This window comes from Trypanosoma brucei, chromosome 3 (assembly GCF_000002445.2).
Source record: "Trypanosoma brucei brucei TREU927 chromosome 3, complete sequence".
NCBI lineage: Eukaryota > Euglenozoa > Kinetoplastea > Trypanosomatida > Trypanosomatidae > Trypanosoma > Trypanosoma brucei.
The window spans coordinates 1,034,961-1,054,488 of record NC_007276.1 but is presented as its reverse complement, the minus strand read 5'-3'; the positions used below and the strand labels follow the sequence as shown (position 1 = coordinate 1,054,488).

Here is a 19,528-nt window from a genome sequence, read left to right as displayed (position 1 = left end):
CTGGTGGGAAAGCATTTGTAAAGGCAATATTTCGTCATATCTCAATATCTTACCGCTCCTGCTCATATCCCCACACCGATTCAAACCACGCCACAGAAGATTATGGCGCGTGCCGGTCAGAACATATGTAATGACAAAAGTGTGAGGAACAGGACCCCTGCACAACAGGAATCCAACCCCGAAACAAAGAGCAATAAACAAAACTCCGCAAGATGGATGACGAGATATCCGACAAAAACACACGCAGGACCGCATGACAAATGTTCCCCTGGCACAAAAGCATATTTTCCATTTTCGCTTACTGCTCAGTTCCGTAGCATTTTCACTTTCATTCCCTCCCTCCTGTTCGCTCTGTACTTTTCACTTACTTATTTTCTTGCTCCCGAATAACTAGTGCTTCCACACCAGATGCCCCACACCATACCGTACTTCATCAATACTTATCACTTCCTTCACAGACAGCATGGCATCTCAGTTGGGCCACGGAAAGTTGGCACCATCGGGATCCTCAATGACACGGGTACGGGCCTGAGTGCCAATGATGGCACCGGTATCAGCATTGATTGTGATAAGAGTCGGAATGGATTCCACGCCAAATGTCTTGCCCAATTCCGAAACTGTCGAGCGTTGGTCAAATGGGAGAGCGAGCCATGGCATCTTGCCGTAGTAATCATGGAAGTCGCTCTCGTTTTCATCCCAGGAAATCAGCACGACTTCGAAGTTTTTCGCCACATGATGCTTCTCGTAGAACTCGGCGAGGACCGGTGTAAAACCCCGGCATGGGGGGCACCAGGAGGCAGAAAAGTAAAGAAACACAGTTTTCCCAACGAGGGATCCCAGTGAAACTTCACCCGACTTGGACAGCAGGTTGGTTGCGCCAGGAAGATACTTAGCGAGGCCAGACATCGTCAATTACAATATGAGTTGAATGTCTTGTTTGTTCTTTCGGTTTAGCAGTGCGCTTGTCTTGAACCTCGTGGTTCATATAGGAAAGATAACAAGGAGTAATGAAAGAGAGGGTAAAGGTGAACACACGGGTCACATGAGCAGTAACAGTAGCAGCTGTTGCAAACACACCACCTTGCTACCATAGCTATGAAGCAAGTGATTCCTCTCGTCACACTGATACACACACACCTCTCGTACACACGTACACACGCAGTCCAAGCCCTTGTAACAGCACACCATCCACTCGCATGAACATAAGAGAAGTAGGGAGCCACCACTACCATGTGGTTAGCACCTTTGTGGCATTTGAGAGAGGACTATATCGAGAAAAGAAAATTTAAAAAATCCACACACACCAAAATTACGGCGACCAGTTGGGCCAGCTAAGCGTGTAAGGTGATTGCACCGCACGTCGTGGCGGTGCCAGGTGCTATTGCTGAAGTTTTATGTTATCGACAACATAATGCCACGAACAGTCCATCAACGGTGTAACCACCAGTCCCCGATCGCTACCGACAGCAGAAAAACACCATATCTACAAAAAAATCATTTAACCGAATTACAGATACAGTATGCGAAATCGAAGGAAAAATGAAAAAAACGAACAAACACCGAGATAAAGCTGTGACACCACGACTGCCATATCAATTGAATGGTAATAGTTGCGAAGAAGTGCTCAGAGTAGAATAATATTACTAACAAACAGGATATTGGAAACAAACAAAGATTTTACAGTACTTCCAACAGTGTGCAAACCCACAATACGCTACAACACTACGTGTTAGATAACTTCTCGTTGCACAGCCCCACACACCTAAACTACATGAATCAAAAGGGAACTTTACATGCATCACCAAAGAAAGGGCGGTAATGTCACGGCTGGAAACTCTCACCATACTGTGTCACTTCCTACACGTGTAAAAATAAAAAACTCTACCCACGCTTTCCATATCGTACATACATCGTGTTGCCTTCACTACTTCCGGACAACTCGGAAACAATAAAGAAAACGGCAGTTTACATTGCGCGCTGAGCAGGGCGTGAGACTAACAGAAGGCATGAAGATATGGAAACTGTCAGCCCGTCCCATCCATTCTGCGGACAACCGTTCCCATTTCACATGCGGACAAGCATCACTTAGTACCTAGAGAACCGTGTCACCAAATACGCGAACTTATCAAAAGAGAGCTGCCCATCGACCGAGAGGGAACGTGATTCATCCTCGAACGCTTCCTGTACCTTGCTGCTTGTTCCAAACCCGCGATCAAGCTCACGGACACTCGTCAGGAAAGCATCCACACCCACAGTACCGTTCCGCGCTACGTCCAGCAAGTTAAACCATTCCCACACGTCACTTTCTTCCAATGGAATGCCAGTGACATTCAGCACCCTTGGCCTTGTGTATTGAGCGTCCGTCTCGATCTCTTCATCGCGTGCAAGCCGCAGCGCCTGATAACAGCGGCTGCGCACCAGCAGCGGTGGCTTGCCGTCATCCACCACTCCCACCCGCTCGGAAGCAGCAGCACACCCTTCTCCATCAGACTCGGGAACCGTCAAGTACACGCCGTCCTCTCCCAGAGCCCCCTCCACCAACTTCCGCAAGTCCGCATCCGGGAGGCGACGGGCAGCCTCTTTCGATCCTAACTCACGGAGGGCGGAAGATACAGACGGACACAATGCCACATAACTGGGATCCCGGCGCCGCACTTCCAGCGACGGACCAGACGGCTGCCGTGCAATCAGAGGACACGGTGCCCGCCATTTCTCCTCCTTTGGGAGTGTTACGCCCATCTCCTGCGCCAGTGACTCCTGCTCCAGCAATGTGAGTTCACGAAAGGCCGTCAGCAACCGAACCACACGCTCCTTGGAGTCTTCCTGAAGAAGGTCGAACAGGCGCTTCACAGGAGCAGCCACACCACTCTCCGTGGGGGGTCTCTCATTCGCTTCTGTGCATACATCGGGAGCCTTCGGCTCAACAACCGCCTCTGTTGCACTCATGGTTACAAAACTGCTCTCTGAATCCTGTTATTGCTTGTATCAATCAACTTCGTCACGTGAAGAAGGAAGGGAAAGAGATGGCGAATAAACAGTTACGCGTGTGCTTCCACTGACCGTAGTGAAATTCAATCCCACACGCAAAGGATATGTAATCACACAGCTATACCAAGAAACTGGTGGGAAAGCATTTGTAAAGGCAATATTTCGTCATATCTCAATATCTTACCGCTCCTGCTCATATCCCCACACCGATTCAAACCACGCCACAGAAGATTATGGCGCGTGCCGGTCAGAACATATGTAATGACAAAAGTGTGAGGAACAGGACCCCTGCACAACAGGAATCCAACCCCGAAACAAAGAGCAATAAACAAAACTCCGCAAGATGGATGACGAGATATCCGACAAAAACACACGCAGGACCGCATGACAAATGTTCCCCTGGCACAAAAGCATATTTTCCATTTTCGCTTACTGCTCAGTTCCGTAGCATTTTCACTTTCATTCCCTCCCTCCTGTTCGCTCTGTACTTTTCACTTACTTATTTTCTTGCTCCCGAATAACTAGTGCTTCCACACCAGATGCCCCACACCATACCGTACTTCATCAATACTTATCACTTCCTTCACAGACAGCATGGCATCTCAGTTGGGCCACGGAAAGTTGGCACCATCGGGATCCTCAATGACACGGGTACGGGCCTGAGTGCCAATGATGGCACCGGTATCAGCATTGATTGTGATAAGAGTCGGAATGGATTCCACGCCAAATGTCTTGCCCAATTCCGAAACTGTCGAGCGTTGGTCAAATGGGAGAGCGAGCCATGGCATCTTGCCGTAGTAATCATGGAAGTCGCTCTCGTTTTCATCCCAGGAAATCAGCACGACTTCGAAGTTTTTCGCCACATGATGCTTCTCGTAGAACTCGGCGAGGACCGGTGTAAAACCCCGGCATGGGGGGCACCAGGAGGCAGAAAAGTAAAGAAACACAGTTTTCCCAACGAGGGATCCCAGTGAAACTTCACCCGACTTGGACAGCAGGTTGGTTGCGCCAGGAAGATACTTAGTGAGGCCAGACATCGTCAATTACAATATGAGTTGAATGTCTTGTTTGTTCTTTCGGTTTAGCAGTGCGCTTGTCTTGAACCTCGTGGTTCATATAGGAAAGATAACAAGGAGTAATGAAAGAGAGGGTAAAGGTGAACACACGGGTCACATGAGCAGTAACAGTAGCAGCTGTTGCAAACACACCACCTTGCTACCATAGCTATGAAGCAAGTGATTCCTCTCGTCACACTGATACACACACACCTCTCGTACACACGTATGTATATATATATATATATATGTATACAATTATATACGCACCGATAATGGTTTCATTTACGAAAGCTTTGAGCCTTCGGTCACGTTGCATTCCACCAAGTGCATATAACCTTCCCATGCGTATGCCCGGTTTATTTTTGCACATGTGACGGTATAATTTAAAGCTGCAATATCGACAGGTTGCACAACAGCAGCGGCACAACGGTAACTCTCGCAGTAGCATTTTGTGAAAACCTCACAAAAAAAAAATCTCCTTAAGAAGTGCTTGAGTAGAGAGGGGAGGTGATGCGTAATTGCGATCATCACAAATGCGACGGTTTGTGAAGCACATGCACACACGCTTTTCCTTTGATATGTGTTTACCTAATCATTGTTTTTTTTTCACATTACTACAACTTCTGATACATAATTTGTCTTCGGTACTTCCACCCGTTGCCACCAGCAGCTGACATATATGTAGGAATATGCATAGATACATGAAAATATGAGAAAGAAAATATTTGGTTAGTGTATGATACTAAACAGGATGAAAACAGAAACAGACACTCATGAAATAACACAAGCAGTGATGCAGGAACCGAACGAAAAGTGACTTGGACGCACGGACAATACGGCTGGAAAAAGTAAAAATAAAATAGGTAAATAAATAAAAATAAAGAAATGAAGTAGAGGGTATAAAGAGAAAGAAAAAAAAAGAGAAAAAAACAAATAAAAAATACAAGAGGAAAGAAAGAAGGAAAATGGGGGAACCCCCGGAGAGCCGCATGAAATGCAACCCTTTTCCTTTACTTGTTGCGTTACGTGCACACACATAAACGTGTACACGCATACATATATACATAAACGAATATATATATATTTATTTATTTACGTATCACGCCCAACTAAACCTTCACAAATACATAATTACTTATAAGTCAAAATCGAAACAAAATGTTGAAACAAACATGTAAAAGTAGAAAAAAAAACCGAACATCAGCTCAGTTCGTGCCTAAAAGAATTTAACAACAAATGAGTGCACTTCTCTTCTTCTTTTCCTTTCCTTCCCCGCTCATCCCTGCTCCTTTCCTCTTCCTTTCAACTCTTTGCCTTTTGTTTTTTTTCTTTTTGGTACGTACTGTTTTCTTTATTATTCTCTTGTTGTAATCATCCGTGTTCATAATCCTCGTTTATTTCCGTTTATCACTGAAAAAATGCTCATCTCCACCCTCTTTGAAATGCGGAGATGCGATACAAGAAAATATATATAAAGTAAAAAAACAAAAAAGAATAAGAGGGGAAGAGAGGAGTAAGAGAGAGTAAGAGAGAGAAAGAGACTTTAAACAAAATAAGAAGAGGAGAGAAAAAAAATAGAGGAATAAACCGAACGACTCAAATCCGTCACAGTCCCTTCTTTTTTTCCGCGCCATTTCTTTTTTTTTTTTGCCGTTGCAGATCTCATAGAGAAGGTGTTACGCCGCGTATTCCTTTTTTCCCCCTCCCCACCATGAAATCCCCTCATGTTCACCTCTCTTCCTTTTTTCGTTGGCTTTATTTTGTTTTCCTTCTTTTCATTGTCTGCTTCGTTTCCTCCCTACTTTCTTTTTCAATTGCTTTTCCCCCATTTTTCCCCGTTGCTTTCGTTGGGTCAATTCGAGCCCGCGCCGAACACACGTAGACACATGTATTATATACATATATGCGCTGAAGAAAAGAAGAAATTAGAAAGATATATTAAAAATACATATACATAAACATATATATATATATATATATATGTTTGTGCGTATGTCAAACGTCAAGCACATTTAAAAATGCGTTTGAGAATTGCACGTCATTAGCTTCCGCTAATGAAGTCAACATGTTTTCAACTCGCCCAAATGCCCTTCACTCTTCTCTTTATTTTTCCTGCTCGTTTGTTTGTTTGTCTGTTTGCCACTAATTGCCACCATTTGCTTTCTCCAATACGGAATTCGTACAAACAACGACACAAAGAGCCGAGTGCAGAGTTTGGACTCTCCACATCACTATCCTCTTTTTCGTTTACTTTCTCCCTTTCTTTCATTTTTATTTTCTCTTCTCTTTTCTTTTTTCTTTTCAATTCTGATTTCCGTCCCTTTTCACTCGTTGTTTTATTAGACAGCAAATATATGGTAATTACCGACGCAGCCACGAAAGAAAAGCCACGCAGAATTCATTAAAAGGCACAACATCCACCTCTCCTTCCTTTGGAGTGCGGCGGCGGCGGACACGAAACGGCGTCACATTCTCAAAAAAGCGATCGAGATCCCGATCACTGCATGGCGCACCAAAATGTGAAAAGCCGCTGCGCATCATCTCCCGCAAAACACCGCGCTCAACACCACCGCTTTGATGCACATCAAACACTTCGTAAAGGTCGCGTAACATCTCCTCCGAAACGCTGCTGACGCCAATCATATCAAATCCAAGACGGCGAGGGAAAAGTGTCTCTGAAGTTTCGGGTACACCACCTTTGGGTTCTGCAATTGGTGGCAGAAGCGTGTCACGATTGGGTAAATCCACATATGATGTGAGACGTACAACACCATCTGTGGATTGTTTATTGTCGGAGGCGCGGCTTTGAGGTCGGCTGCAATTCGTTAGAACCAAATCCATCAGTTGGGAGTGGCTCCCATCTTCACCACCGGAAATAAGTTGAGTCGACATATTCCTCTTGGTTTTGCTTTCTTTTTTTTTTCGTTCTTTCTTTCTTTCCTTCTTTTCTCTTCACTCGCAAAACGAAAAAAAAAAATTAAAAAAAATAAACACTTCTGTTCGTACTTTGGTGCTCCCTTCAAGTCTCTAATTTATGAAACAGGTGGTGGGAAAAGAAACAAAAGCAGGGGGAAAAGAGGAAGAAACAAATGAGGCAATTAACAGTGTTTAGCGCCAAGAATGGGAAAGGGGGGGAAAGCACAAAATGGTGGTTTACACACAAAAGATGATTAATCAAAAGAAACCCATGTGTAAAACTTACAGCTCCATATTAGCGAAGAGTTTCAAAGCGAAAAAAAATAAAGAGAAAGAGAGAAAGCGCTAACACAGAAGAAAAAAAAACAATGCTGCACCCCGACCTTCCTCTTCCCGCTGGCGATGTCATCCCCGTCGGCATTTGTTTTTTGTTTTTGTCTTGTTTTTTTATTGTGTCCCAGTGTTCCCCGTGCATTTCCCTGAGGTAATGTTGAATGGCCATCGTTAATTTCTGTGCGACCCTATTTTTTTTCTATTTTTCTTTTGCCTTCCGAATGAGGGAGTATCGGAAAAGAAACAAAACAAAAGGGAAATCAGAAGCGTAACACCCCGCTCAGAAATGCTTTTCCCCTTCCTTTCCTTATAGATCATTCCCCCCACACTCTCCTATTTTCATGTCATTGATATTCACATGTGTAAATGTGCGAACATAATGGAATGAAAGGAGGACATGTTACGTCAGCTACTCGTCGATGTCACCACCTTGTCCCAGTTCCTATGGTAATCGAAGCATATTTTATTTTTTAAAAAAATGTGGAGAGGAGTAGCATATATTGCACCAAAAGCAGAAAAAGAGTATTTGCAATTTAAAAAGAAAATAACAAAAGAGAGAACAATTAGGGAACCGACGCGAATGAAATGTGCACTAAGATTATCCCCTTTCCCAACATGAGGGAAAAATGAGGAAAGGCATCAAACACGGCACCACTCGTCAACTATCGTCGCCACTGCAGTTGTTAGCTCACTGGTATTTCAACAAACACTATCCAATGCGCTCGATACGCTTGAGAAACCCCAATGGAAGCCACAAAACACGAAAAAAAAACAAGAACTGGGAAAGTGTGGCAAACGCAGAAGGAGATAAGGAATTAAAAGGGCCAGACGAAAGTACTTTTGTGTTATTATTATTTCGTTGATCTTACTCGTTCCCTTCCCAGCGGCACGAAAACACACACACACACAAAGGTATAGAAATTAGTCCCTTCAACAACCGTGAGAACAAAAAAAAGAACAAAAAAAGAGAAAGGGAAAAGGGGACTTCGCCGCAACTCATCACATAGTCGCTCACGCACCCATTTCCTTTTATTATTGCATACTTTTTTCTCAAACTTTACACTCCACAAAGAAATGCATATGCAGGCATAGATGATGTGTCAGTGGGAACACATGAAAGGGGAGCCTACGGTACCGCTCACGCCTTAACGAGGCTCAAAGAAATTACTCTTCACAAAAAAACGTATCGCCTGCAGAAGAAGCCCGTGTTCCACCGAGTTCCGATCCTCCGTAAGCCGCTCAAACAATGTGGGTGGCGGAGGCGGGACACGTCGATGATCACGGCGCTGCGCCCGTTGCCTTCTCTCCTCTTTGACGCCACACTTGTGAGTTGCACCTCCTCTTCCCTCCGCGGCGTTGTTGGGCACGCGGCTGTCCTCTTCGTTACATGCCCTTCTAGCCGGCAGCTCAGGCGGAGGGCCCACATCCTCAACCCAAGGCTCAGCCACATCGCTGGTAACCCCAACATCACCGCTACTCGGTCCGGCAGCGGTCTCATCAACAACAGCATTCCCTTCACTGCATGATGTCATTGCTGGTACGATATTGTCATCACGGAGTTTCGGTTTCGGAGGGTCCCGTCGCTCCTCACCCCATACGATACGCCGCTCAAACACTTGATCACTCCTTTTTGGGCAGTCAGTTACCCAATGCTGCCCCTTCTCGCCACAGCAACTACATACGTAAAACCGTGGCACAGTTTTTGCCTCGCGGTAACGCTCGCGTATAAGTTGAACCTTTTGAGCGTTCGAAAGGGAACCATTAGGACCACAGGGTATAATCCTCCTTGGCCGACTGTGATCCTTCTGTTTGTGCTGACGGTGCTCAATCGCACTCCCGGTGCAGTCGGCGGACTCACATTCACCGCCTCGACCAACGGAAACGGATGGATCCTCCTTATTACGCAGACGGTTACCGTCGCACTGAGAACTGTCACTGGCACCACTACATCCCTCTTCACATACCCGTTGAGTTTCCGGTGCATCAGATGTGTCGGCACGTCCCTCATTGGCCTTTACATCTTCTGACTCGGAGCAAACCACTTTCTTTGCATTTCGTGACGCACTAGTTACAATGTAACTCTCCCCTGTTCGCGGGCGCTTCCCCACCAAAATACCATGTTGACGAAGCCACCGTCTACGATCATCCGGGAGCACAACTCCCCTTGAAGCCTTATAGAAGAGCTCCTCCATTTTAGCCTTGACGGAATCCTGGGTGGGAAAACGGCCCCTGCGCTGCGCCAGGTAGGCCCCCACATCACTGAGATTAGGCGCGTCGGGCCTATTGTGGAGAGTCTCAATGTGCGCTTCCATCTTCCACTCGCGGCTTCGCAGGCAGGTGAACTTGCAGCCGGGAAATGAGCACCAAATGTGAGTCTTCATGTGACGGTCATACTGCTCTTGTGTGTTGTACCCTTTCTGGCACGGGTCGCAGAAGTATTTGGGTGGCTCACGCTCCATCGGGGGTGCGTTAGTCACTCGGCCTGGAAGTCCTATTAATGGGTTTGGGTGCACGTCACACCACGACTGCAGAGGAGGATCCGACTGTGGGAGATACATCCGCACGCACAAATGTTTCCCTCGCGGCTCCTGGCTTTGATGCCCTTGAAAAGGGACAGGCTGCAGAGGCGCACTAACAGTAACACCAGCTCTGAAAGTCGGCCCGCCAACTCTTACGGTCGCTGTGGAAAATGGCGGAATTAACTTGGAGCCAACGGTCACTGTGGGTTGCCCACAGGTCGCTGCCACATGCACGCGGCCCTGAAGCATGTGTTGGGGCCACTGTTTAGCTGAAAGCATAGTCGAAGGTGACGGCGCTGGCATCGGCATCGGAATCGGCTCTTCCTTTCGGCAGCGTTGCAGGTCTACGCTGGTTGGAGCTATATAACGCCGCATCCGTTTGGTACACGGCGGGGAGGAATCTGCAGATATCGACGAATTATCCGTGGCCGGGACAGCTGCGCCTTGTCCGTGTCCGTGGCCGTTGGGAACAGAAACCCAGATGTTTCTCATTTTCTGCAAGTTCTGTAGAACCGAGAGCGCTGTGCGAAGGTTGAGAGGCGCAGCCCTTTGCTACTGCCTTTGTTGTGTCCTTCACCGCCTCACTGCAGCTATGGCGAGACCTTGTCAACCAGATGTTTGATGAGACAACTAAGAAAGGACGTGAAGAAAAAGAAAGCGAAAACAAATGGTGGAGAGCGAAGCAAAGGAAAATGAAAAGGAAAGAAAGAGTGGAAGATGTCTCCGGACACCTACCTCCCAAAAGCTCTACTAACCAGCAGTAAGAAAGGGGACTAACGGAAAATATTTAAAAATAGATGAGCCAACAAAAGAAAAAAAAATAGCAGTATTAGACAATGGCAGAGAAGAAAATTCTATATGCTGTGCTACTGCAGTATGCACTCCTTCGATCTGCTAAAAGGAATAAGGGAAATAGAAAAGGAAACTACATACACGAATAAATAAATTTATAACTTAACTTCCTTGGAATAACTTTCTTTTAAATATTACCACAAGCTTACTCGCATCTCCTCCAATAGGTGTACAACAAGATGAAAACGCGATGTTACAATATTTCCCTTCCACTAACTCTTCATTAGCGAACCAGCACCTCTTTCCTCTCTTCCATCCACTCAAACACTCGCGCAGTCAACAAATACAGCACAACCACTGGATGCCCTTGACTTACGTAAGACTAAGAAAATAAATTAATAATAATAAAGTAAGAAAAGTACGTTGGTCTCATTGTGTTAGGAAGTGGGAACCGCTCCCTCCCCTCCCCCAGCGCGCGCGCCTTTGAACCCCATATTTGTTCACTCCTGAGATGTCTACCTGAATTTGCGCCAGTTAGACAATTGTCCTTCTTGCTCCTTTTCACCTCCCTCTTCACATATTCAACCTCACACTTCGAATGAAAAGGGGGAACGAGGTGTGTGTGAGTAACAAAAAGGAACACGCAAGCACTCTCTTCCGCCAGACGCAAACACGGGAAACGGCACAACCTACACCTTTCTCACGGACACCAGTCCATAATTATGTTAAAAATCCAACAAGATGTCGTCCAACTGCGGTTGTGTGGCGCTCACCTGTACCACTGGCGATAGACCGGGGATTGCCCCTTCACTAATCGCGGCACTTTGCTGGCACACAAACAAGAGATCGCAGGTCACCGCCAGCGTAACGGTGCGACCAACAACACTCTTTATGCGACAACCCCGCGAACCCTGCGCCTTGTCAAAGCACTTACAAAGGTTTCGCACGGTTTCCCCCAGCGGGTCCAGCTGTGGGGCGACAGTGTTGCCAAACGCCACCCTCACAGTGTACATGACGTCGCAGGTAAAGTGCGACATCAATTCCTGAGGAGTGCCAATGTATCGCAAGCGTCCGTACTCAATAAAAGCGGCACGATCCACAAGCACCTCCATCTCCTCCAGGTGGCGTGACGCAAGAATGACGGACTTTGCCCTGCCTAATCCCTGTACAGCAGCGAAAACTTGCCTTCGTGACATGAAGTCCATATCGGCGGTTGGCTCATCCAGCAGAAGATACGTGGTCCCACCGACGAAGGCTACAGCGAGCGACAACCGCCTCTTCTGAGCCGGAGTTAGTGTGCGCACGAGGCAGTTCTTCACGTCCTCCAAACCCAACACGCAAAGAAGCCGCGGTACCTCACTGTGGATTTGCTCCTCAGTGCTACCACGCAGCCTAGAGAACAAGAGAAGATGATCATATGGTGTTAAGTTGTCCATCAGCGCATCTTTTTGTGGGCAGTAACCAACCTTACTTTGGGCGGCGTTGGGACGTACGATGGTTTCACCGACGCCAGCAAACCCAGTTGTTGGTGGTACCCTGCCTGCAAGGATAGAAAGAATTGTTGACTTACCGGAATCATTAAGACCCAAAACCGTCAGCGTCTCCCCCTTGTACACAGATATTGAAATGTCTCGAAGGGCCAAAGTGGAGACTCCCGCGTATCTCTTGGTGACGTGTTGAAGTGAGAGGCCCACTGCCGCGGCACCCCGCCCCTCCTCCAACTCCCCATTACGGTAAGAGGTCATCTCTTCGTTGGCGCACCAATCTTCGGGGGTGCCTTTTCCCCGTCTCTTCATTCTCTTACGGTTGCCTCGATGCGCAGCAGCGTTTAGCTTCCCATCACCATCCCCTTCCGAGCACGGTCCGAGGCAACACACCGCTCCCCGACGCCTCAGCAGCTCTAGTAGGGCAAATAACAACAGGCAAACGAAAAAGGTACCTACCATGTACAGGAGACCCGTTCCGGTACCACCGGTTAAACCACCCCTACTGTAACCTAGCGGGCTGAAGAGACTTGGTCGCTCCCTCAGCGGCTTTCGTATATTCGCCAACCTCGTACACACCATAGCCATGAGGGCCTCACTGAAAGCAAGGCACGGTGTGACGCGCAGAAAACTTGTCACGCCCATAACAATGCCTGCCACACGGTTGTTTTTAACGGCCAAAGGCTCAATCAGAATCCACATAATTCCAAGCACGAGGCTCCCAACAAGAACGGTGCTTTGCGCTCTTCGTGAGGATTTGAACAGAAAGCTCAGAACGTAGGAGAACGGAATGTGGCAAAGGCCGAACATCGTAAAAAGAGCTAGTGCGGCAAGAATTGTATGGCCATCGCCAACGAGTTCATCGCACCCAGACGCAAACAACACGATCAACACGAGAATCTCAGCCACAACGTAGCATAAGAAATCGAAGAGCATGGCACTAAGCCAGAAGGAGAATGCATTAGCACCAGCCAAACATTGGAGATGATACGCGCCACACTGCACCTCCTTCACAATACGACCAACGACGTTAGCCGGAATGAGAATAAAGGCCAATATAACAAAGAGAGCAGCAATAATGCGGTGGAACGCGGCAAACATTTCCTCCTCGTGCGGGCCCATTGGCATTGGTTCATTACGTGCTGTCACAAAAGATCCTTCGCCAAATAGCTGATTGTTCACCACATCGTACAGCATGTTGAGGGACTGGGCCGCTGCATGGGGTGAAGAGAGGTTGTGCATCGTTACAGAAGTGGCAACCCCATACATCGCACCGGTAAGTGCGATAGCAACATCGGCATGAGAGTTGTTACCATTCAAGTACTGATAAAGAACGTCAGACAAGGCTTCGGTACAACCCGCTCTGTGACATTCAACCATCACCGGCGTATAATAGGGCCCGAAAACATTACGCAGATCAGATTTTGCAACACCAAACGCGTCATCAAGAACACTGGAGTAAGTCCAAACAAGAGTAGAGTTGGGAGACTTCTGGCCGGCGCGGTACATTGAAGAGTCGAGTGTTAACGCTGGCTGAACAGTTGGCTTAACCTTACCAACGGGAAGCGAAAGAAGAGCGAATGCGAGAGGCATCACAATGTAGTAAAACATGAGCTGTGCATCCCACTTCGCCGAATGTAGCCGCTTCACAAAAAGAGCAGCGAAATGCGAGAAGAACGTCCACTGAAGCCCCCCGTCTCGTGTGGCATTCGTGTCCGCTCGACCGAGGCCGGAAGTAGCAGAGAACTTTTCATCGTCTCGAATCGTCCCAGACGGGGTAAATTCCACGGAAACAGTGGAACCATTGCCACCAGCGCGGCGCGGCGTATTCGTTTCATCCAACGACAGTCCACACAGCCCACTGTCTCCATTTGCACCGGCCGTTGGTTGATGCTGAACCGTCAGGTAATCCAAAACATCCTGTAGCGTTGCGATGCTCAGTCCAATACTTTGCAGGTGGAACTCGCTGCGACGAGCCTCTATTTCGCCAACAACGGAGACGCCTTCAGACGAGAGCAGGGCGAGCGGAAAGCGGAATGAAACCTGACGCCCCCGCCGCTCTACACCAAGGAGCCCAACACCACAAACCGTACCGTGACTCTCCCGCGCGGGACGACTGCCGTAATCGCCAGGGGCAATAGCCCGTACGAAATCTACAAGTCGGTTGATGCAGTCATCCTCCTCTTCAATCGTCAGGCCAGGGCTAACGACACATTTTAAAACGTACCCAGCACTTGCCTTTGATTTTAAAACGAGCGGCGAGCCCGAGTCACGTACAGTACAACCCTGCATGACGTGGATGTAATCCCCGATACGTTCCGCGTCATCAATTTCGTGGGTGGCTATCAGCACGGCACGCCCTTCACGCCCCTTGCTCAGCGCCTCACACACCGCCCTTCGCCCCTTAACGTCCATCCCTGCCGTTGGATCATCAAGAAATAGCACGGCAGGGTCACCAATCAATGCAATACCGACGCATAAGCGACGGCGCTGACCCCTCGATAGATTCCGCGCCTTTGTAAGCCACTGTGCCTCCAAATTTAGGGTGTCAATAATGTCATTCACAATCTCTCGCACATCCCAAACACCGCCACACTTTAGTCGAGCATAGAAGGTAAGGTGCTGCTCCACAGTAAGATCCTCCCACAAAACGTCTGATTGTGGGCAGTATCCAATGTTCCTGCGGCACTTCTCGGGCTCAGTTACTGTAGAGTGGCCACAAATGTAGACGGCACCAGCATCGGGCCTCACAGCACCAACAGCCATGCCTATGAGCGTGGACTTGCCGCACCCGCTGGGTCCAATAAGCATATTCACCTTTCCGAACTCGAGCGCGCACGAAACGTCATCTACAGCCGCACTACCGCTGGTTCCGAATGAGATGCCTGCACTAGAGCCGCGCTTCCAACAGAACCAGTTCTGCCTTTTCTTCTGCTTACACAGCCCATAAAGTACCGCAGCTATCGTCTGATTCTCTGTATCCCGGCACTCTGGATGCTGATCCAGCACAGACTTCATGGACGGCGGTATCTCATCCTTTCCCAGTTCCCTCCATGGAAAGGAAATAACATCTGTGTTTTCGTCCCGAGGGTGGCACAGAAAGCGACGAAACGCCTGAAGGAAAAAAAGCGGGTGTTTACGACAGCACGATGAAGTAGGAAGCACTTGGTCCAAGTAACTCCACAGTACCAACATAATGAACGTGGAAACCCATGTCATACCAACAAGAAGTGCCACAGAGTTGCACCCTTCAACGGTATCCCTCCAATGGAACTTTTGGCTCGTGCTCGCATGCTGGATCAGCTGGTCAAATGACGCAAGGTAGCCGACACAAGGGAGTAGACTCATGAACTTCACCTTTGGTGCATGGTAACTTTCCGGTGTGCGATAGTACGACATGATGCAACACACTGTAACAACACATATAGCCAATTTCACGTACCGTGGCTTCGTGAAAAAGGTACTCAAGAAGAGGCACAACGCTCTTATTTGGCACAAGAAACTCCAGTATAATACGAACAGTACTGCCAAGTTCACGTAGTGGAAAAAGGTGAACCCTACCAATAAGACGGGCACACATACAGCAATGAAGTCCATCAAGAACGCAATGATGAGCCACCCCAATGCCATAGCGGACCACCGAAGTCCCATTACTTCCATACACCCCCGAATCATTCGAGCTTTCTCATTCACAATTAAACGCGCAAACACCATGCCGGATAAAAGAGCAGCGATAATTGCGAGCAAGGGCATGTAATGTCCCCACTTATAAAATGTGCTTTTGAATTGCGGTGGAGACGGCATTGCCACAGTCGTAGGTCCATACAGATTAGTGTACTGAAAAATCGCGGAGGAATTAAGCCTACCCCCCAAACGTTCCCGCACATAAAATTGTTGGATGGCGTTCTGCAAAGTAAGAAACCCGCTAGTGATGTACAGCAGATTGTTACCTTCCTCCATCGCTTTGGTTGTTGGTATGGCCGCCTCCGTCGTCCACGGGGTTGCGGAGTAATTCATGCTAATAGTGAAGTGATTCCCGCGCCCCACGAAATTTCCAACGCCCCGGTGGTCGTCAGTGATATCCGCAATAGCCCATACCTCCCCATCGTTCTCCATGGCATACCGGCGGGCATCGGCCATAGATGCAAAAATGGGCAAATCGCCTAACACCTCATTGCAAAGAACGCTTACATTGGAACAAAATGTCCTGAAACGCGCTGCAGCACCATGATTGGCAGATTTCGTATCCACAAGTAATAGTTTACCGTAGTGGCCCATGCCCTCTTTTGCGGAGCGGGCGAACAGACTCGGGTTCTCGCGCCGTAACTCATGTGTCACAAACGCTGACAGTCCCAAATAGGCATCGAGTGTTGGAATAACAACGGGGCCAGCCGCTACAAACAGCTGCGCGAGTGCCTCACGTGCCAACGTGGCATCGAGAACACACAATGAACCTCCACGCACGGAAGGAAGGCACTCAAACTCTTCCGACGGTGGGTAGCACATCGGAACAGGCAAACGCCTACGAAACGAAAACGGGGCATCACGATTCGTGCAAAAGTGGTTCTCGAAAATCTTTGAAGAATTTATAAGAGGATTCTCATCATATTGCATTTCCGGCACGTGAATGATGGCGGTTGAGCGGTATCCTGCAACCAGCACAAGCATTACGAGGGTTGGAAGTAGCAACATAAAAATAGTGGTAAATAATGCTGACTTGAGTTGCAGGAGCACCTTGCACAGGAATGCCCTGAACTGAATGCACCACGCCGATGCCATTTCCCTGCTTCCGTCCTTAGTACTCACCTCTCTTCACTGCAACTTCAGCAGGGTTACGTACAGTTTTCTGCAAATCCTCCTGTTGGTAAAATTCCTCGTGCCTCAAGGCACTAAAATAAAACAAAAAAAGGTATTTACTATGCCACCACGCACAAACAAAAAGTGAGTTGCGTGGCCTTTTTAGGAGGGAACTGGTTGGTTGGTTGTTTTTATTTGGTGGTACCCTTCCTATTATTTGTTCGAATAACTGCTGGGCTCCTGCCCGGCCTTCTTCCCCTTTGTTGTTTCCTTATTTCCCTTTACGCTGTAAGAAATATCACGTCACTACTAATTCTTGTTCTAGAAACTCCTCTGAAGCGATTGCAGCACCAGTCAAATGACGGTTGTGCGCCTATTAACCTTTTTCTTTCTTTTTGGCTTTTCTCTCCCTTATTCCTTAGCTTTATGTTTATGTGACTTTATGCTTTCCGTTCTTTTCGTATTTTGATATGACTTTATGTAGCCTAACTTTCAGCTGTGCCTCTCTATTGTTCTCAGGCGCACACAAACACACACACCCTTTGTTCACTGTATTCGTTCTTATTCTGTTTTACTATTGTTTCCTTTTCTTTTATTCTTTAATCTTTTGATTAGTACGATGGAAGTCAATGGCGTAATCCACTTTTTCCCCCTTCTACTTTACTTGCGATGTCTACACGTCAAGTGTTTCTTAAGTAAGACAATCGCTGACGATGACACACCAGTGGGCCTTATAAAGCCTTCACACACGCGTGTATTTGCTCTTCTTGTGAGTAAACTGACTGAAAAGCCGAAGTCTGCAAAGAGTTATAAATATTAGCCCTTTTTGTTTGGGGTTTTAGTTTCACCCTCCGTTTCCTTTTGGTTGTTAAAAACAAAAATACAGCAAAAATAAAATCTTTTTTTTCTTATTTTTACTCCTCTCCCTCCTTTCCTCAATTTCTTACTTCAGAATATTTTTTCCTAACTTTTTCCGTATTTTTATACTCCCACACCACTGCTCTCTCTTTGTTTCCCCCCCCCCTCTGGTAAGAAATAAAAGCTTCCAATAACTGTCTATTGGGTTTGCCAACGAGCGGTGGCGCAAGCAACAAAAAAAAATTAAACAACACGAAATAAAACAAGATTAGTCAAAACTTTAAAAAGACCACCAGAAACTTCTAGTCAGTTGAAGGATATTAAAACTAATATTAGTAAGAAAATAACGATAAAGTGGCAGTTGAATTAAAGTGAAGGGGTGCGGAGAACTCACGTCAGTGGCGCCAGTTCTCCCAATAAATTAGGGGGAAAAAGTAAAATAGTAAAGGATAAACGCGTAGCAAATACTAGTGTAGATGCTTTCGGATTGGATACACCAAAAGTAAAACAAAAAGAAAAAATAATTATGCTCGATTTGTCTGCCAAAAAGAGACAGCGAAAATCAGGAGGTTAATAATATTATCCGTTACGAGAAGTATGATAGAGGGGGACGGAGAAAGAAACAAAAAGAAGAAAAGAGAAATAGCAGAAGATAACACAACAAAGCAAGAGGAGAACAGATGCATTCACGAACACAAGCGAATACAGTTACAAATAAACACATATATATTTACTTACTTATTTTTATATCAGACATATCCAAGAAAAGTGATTGACTGAACGGAGTAAGCCACATGCTGCCCCCCTCCATCCTCCCAAACATATCATAACAAGGCGGAGTACCTCAGTAAATTAATGTCTACAGCCATCAAAAAAAAAATGAAGGGAGGAGAAGGGAAAAAATGACGGTGACACGCAAACAACAACGACAACAAAGAGAAACAGAAAGAAAGAGACAAAGAGACACTACGCACGCACACATACAAAGCAATGGCAGTGAGGCGTAGAAATGCAAACGACGCAACGGCAAGTGCAATAATTTTAAGGTGGAAGGGAAGGAAGGAAAGTCACAACAACATCCACTGCCGTCAACAACACGCGGAGCGGCCTCACCGGGACTTCAGCATTATATATATCAGCACAAGGACGACGAACACGAACACGAAAAGCACCCACATATGTTTCGCACTTGTGAGTTCCGGCAGGTTCAAGTACCTCATCGTACGGTTTAAGCGCGCGCGCGTACGTCCAAATGTATCTTGAAGTGAGTCTAAAAAAGAATTCTGTCGCCGCACCTCGACGCCCATGGAGGTGAAGTTTTTCTTTACAGCCCTCACGTCACTAAGCAATGCGGACATAATCTGATCATTCTCCGCCACGGCATTTTCAGTCAGTGCGCCAGTACCATTTGGACGGGCCTCGCCATGCGCTTGGGCCCGCGCGCGGAAAAGGGAGCTCTGCGGCTGCATCACACGCAGAAGTAAACACTAATGGCAGCGACGGACAAAATAGTAGCTAAACAACCAGAAACCGCAGCTTTATTTTTTTCGAATTATTGTGCGTCCGTCCGTACTTGTATACACGCTAAGTGCTTAAAAGAGTAAAATATCGTATGGGCACGCGCGTGCGGGGGGGGAAGCTTAAGAAAACGCGGGTTTGTCTCCACCTCGGTTATCCAGCCCCCTAAAGGCTAACGTCACTCAAGCCACACGGAGAAAACAAAGGAAACATAGGAAAGGCGAAAGGATTTAAACTCTCTATGCAGGCGAGTAGGTAATAGTTG

At 47.1% G+C, this 19,528-nt stretch overlaps 7 protein-coding genes across 7 annotated transcripts, besides 12 other annotated features; all 7 read right to left on the bottom strand.

Moving 5' to 3' along the window:
* Nucleotides 1–19,528: part of a sequence feature (sequence corresponds to BAC RPCI93-28C22) that runs on past both edges of the window.
* Tb927.3.3780 (tryparedoxin) lies at nt 472–906 on the bottom strand (the record flags this gene model as incomplete). Its single annotated transcript, XM_838877.1, has 1 exon — nt 472–906. The coding sequence occupies one exon, from the start codon at nt 904–906 to the stop codon at nt 472–474; it is 435 nt and encodes a 144-aa protein (XP_843970.1).
* On the bottom strand, nt 2,086–2,946 carry Tb927.3.3770 (hypothetical protein, conserved; the record flags this gene model as incomplete). The annotated part of the gene is made up of 1 exon (XM_838876.1): nt 2,086–2,946. The coding sequence occupies one exon, from the start codon at nt 2,944–2,946 to the stop codon at nt 2,086–2,088; it is 861 nt and encodes a 286-aa protein (XP_843969.1).
* Tb927.3.3760 (tryparedoxin) lies at nt 3,591–4,025 on the bottom strand (the record flags this gene model as incomplete). The annotated part of the gene is made up of 1 exon (XM_838875.1): nt 3,591–4,025. The coding sequence occupies one exon, from the start codon at nt 4,023–4,025 to the stop codon at nt 3,591–3,593; it is 435 nt and encodes a 144-aa protein (XP_843968.1).
* Nucleotides 4,271–4,308: a microsatellite.
* Nucleotides 4,948–5,012: a sequence feature (T-rich).
* Nucleotides 5,077–5,145: a microsatellite.
* Nucleotides 5,301–5,413: a sequence feature (GA-rich).
* Nucleotides 5,534–5,633: a sequence feature (CT-rich).
* Nucleotides 5,991–6,028: a microsatellite.
* Nucleotides 6,284–6,349: a sequence feature (GA-rich).
* Nucleotides 6,408–6,938, bottom strand: Tb927.3.3750 (hypothetical protein, conserved; the record flags this gene model as incomplete). Its single annotated transcript, XM_838874.1, has 1 exon — nt 6,408–6,938. The coding sequence occupies one exon, from the start codon at nt 6,936–6,938 to the stop codon at nt 6,408–6,410; it is 531 nt and encodes a 176-aa protein (XP_843967.1).
* Nucleotides 6,955–6,993: a microsatellite.
* Nucleotides 7,013–7,037: a sequence feature (AT_rich).
* Nucleotides 7,754–7,775: a sequence feature (AT_rich).
* Nucleotides 8,441–10,306, bottom strand: Tb927.3.3740 (hypothetical protein, conserved; the record flags this gene model as incomplete). Its single annotated transcript, XM_838873.1, has 1 exon — nt 8,441–10,306. One exon carries the CDS (start codon nt 10,304–10,306, stop codon nt 8,441–8,443), a length of 1,866 nt encoding a protein of 621 aa, XP_843966.1.
* Nucleotides 10,994–11,015: a sequence feature (AT_rich).
* On the bottom strand, nt 11,332–16,869 carry Tb927.3.3730 (ABC transporter, putative; the record flags this gene model as incomplete). The annotated part of the gene is made up of 1 exon (XM_838872.1): nt 11,332–16,869. The coding sequence occupies one exon, from the start codon at nt 16,867–16,869 to the stop codon at nt 11,332–11,334; it is 5,538 nt and encodes a 1,845-aa protein (XP_843965.1).
* Nucleotides 18,855–19,214, bottom strand: Tb927.3.3720 (Golgi vesicular membrane trafficking protein, putative; the record flags this gene model as incomplete). The annotated part of the gene is made up of 1 exon (XM_838871.1): nt 18,855–19,214. One exon carries the CDS (start codon nt 19,212–19,214, stop codon nt 18,855–18,857), a length of 360 nt encoding a protein of 119 aa, XP_843964.1.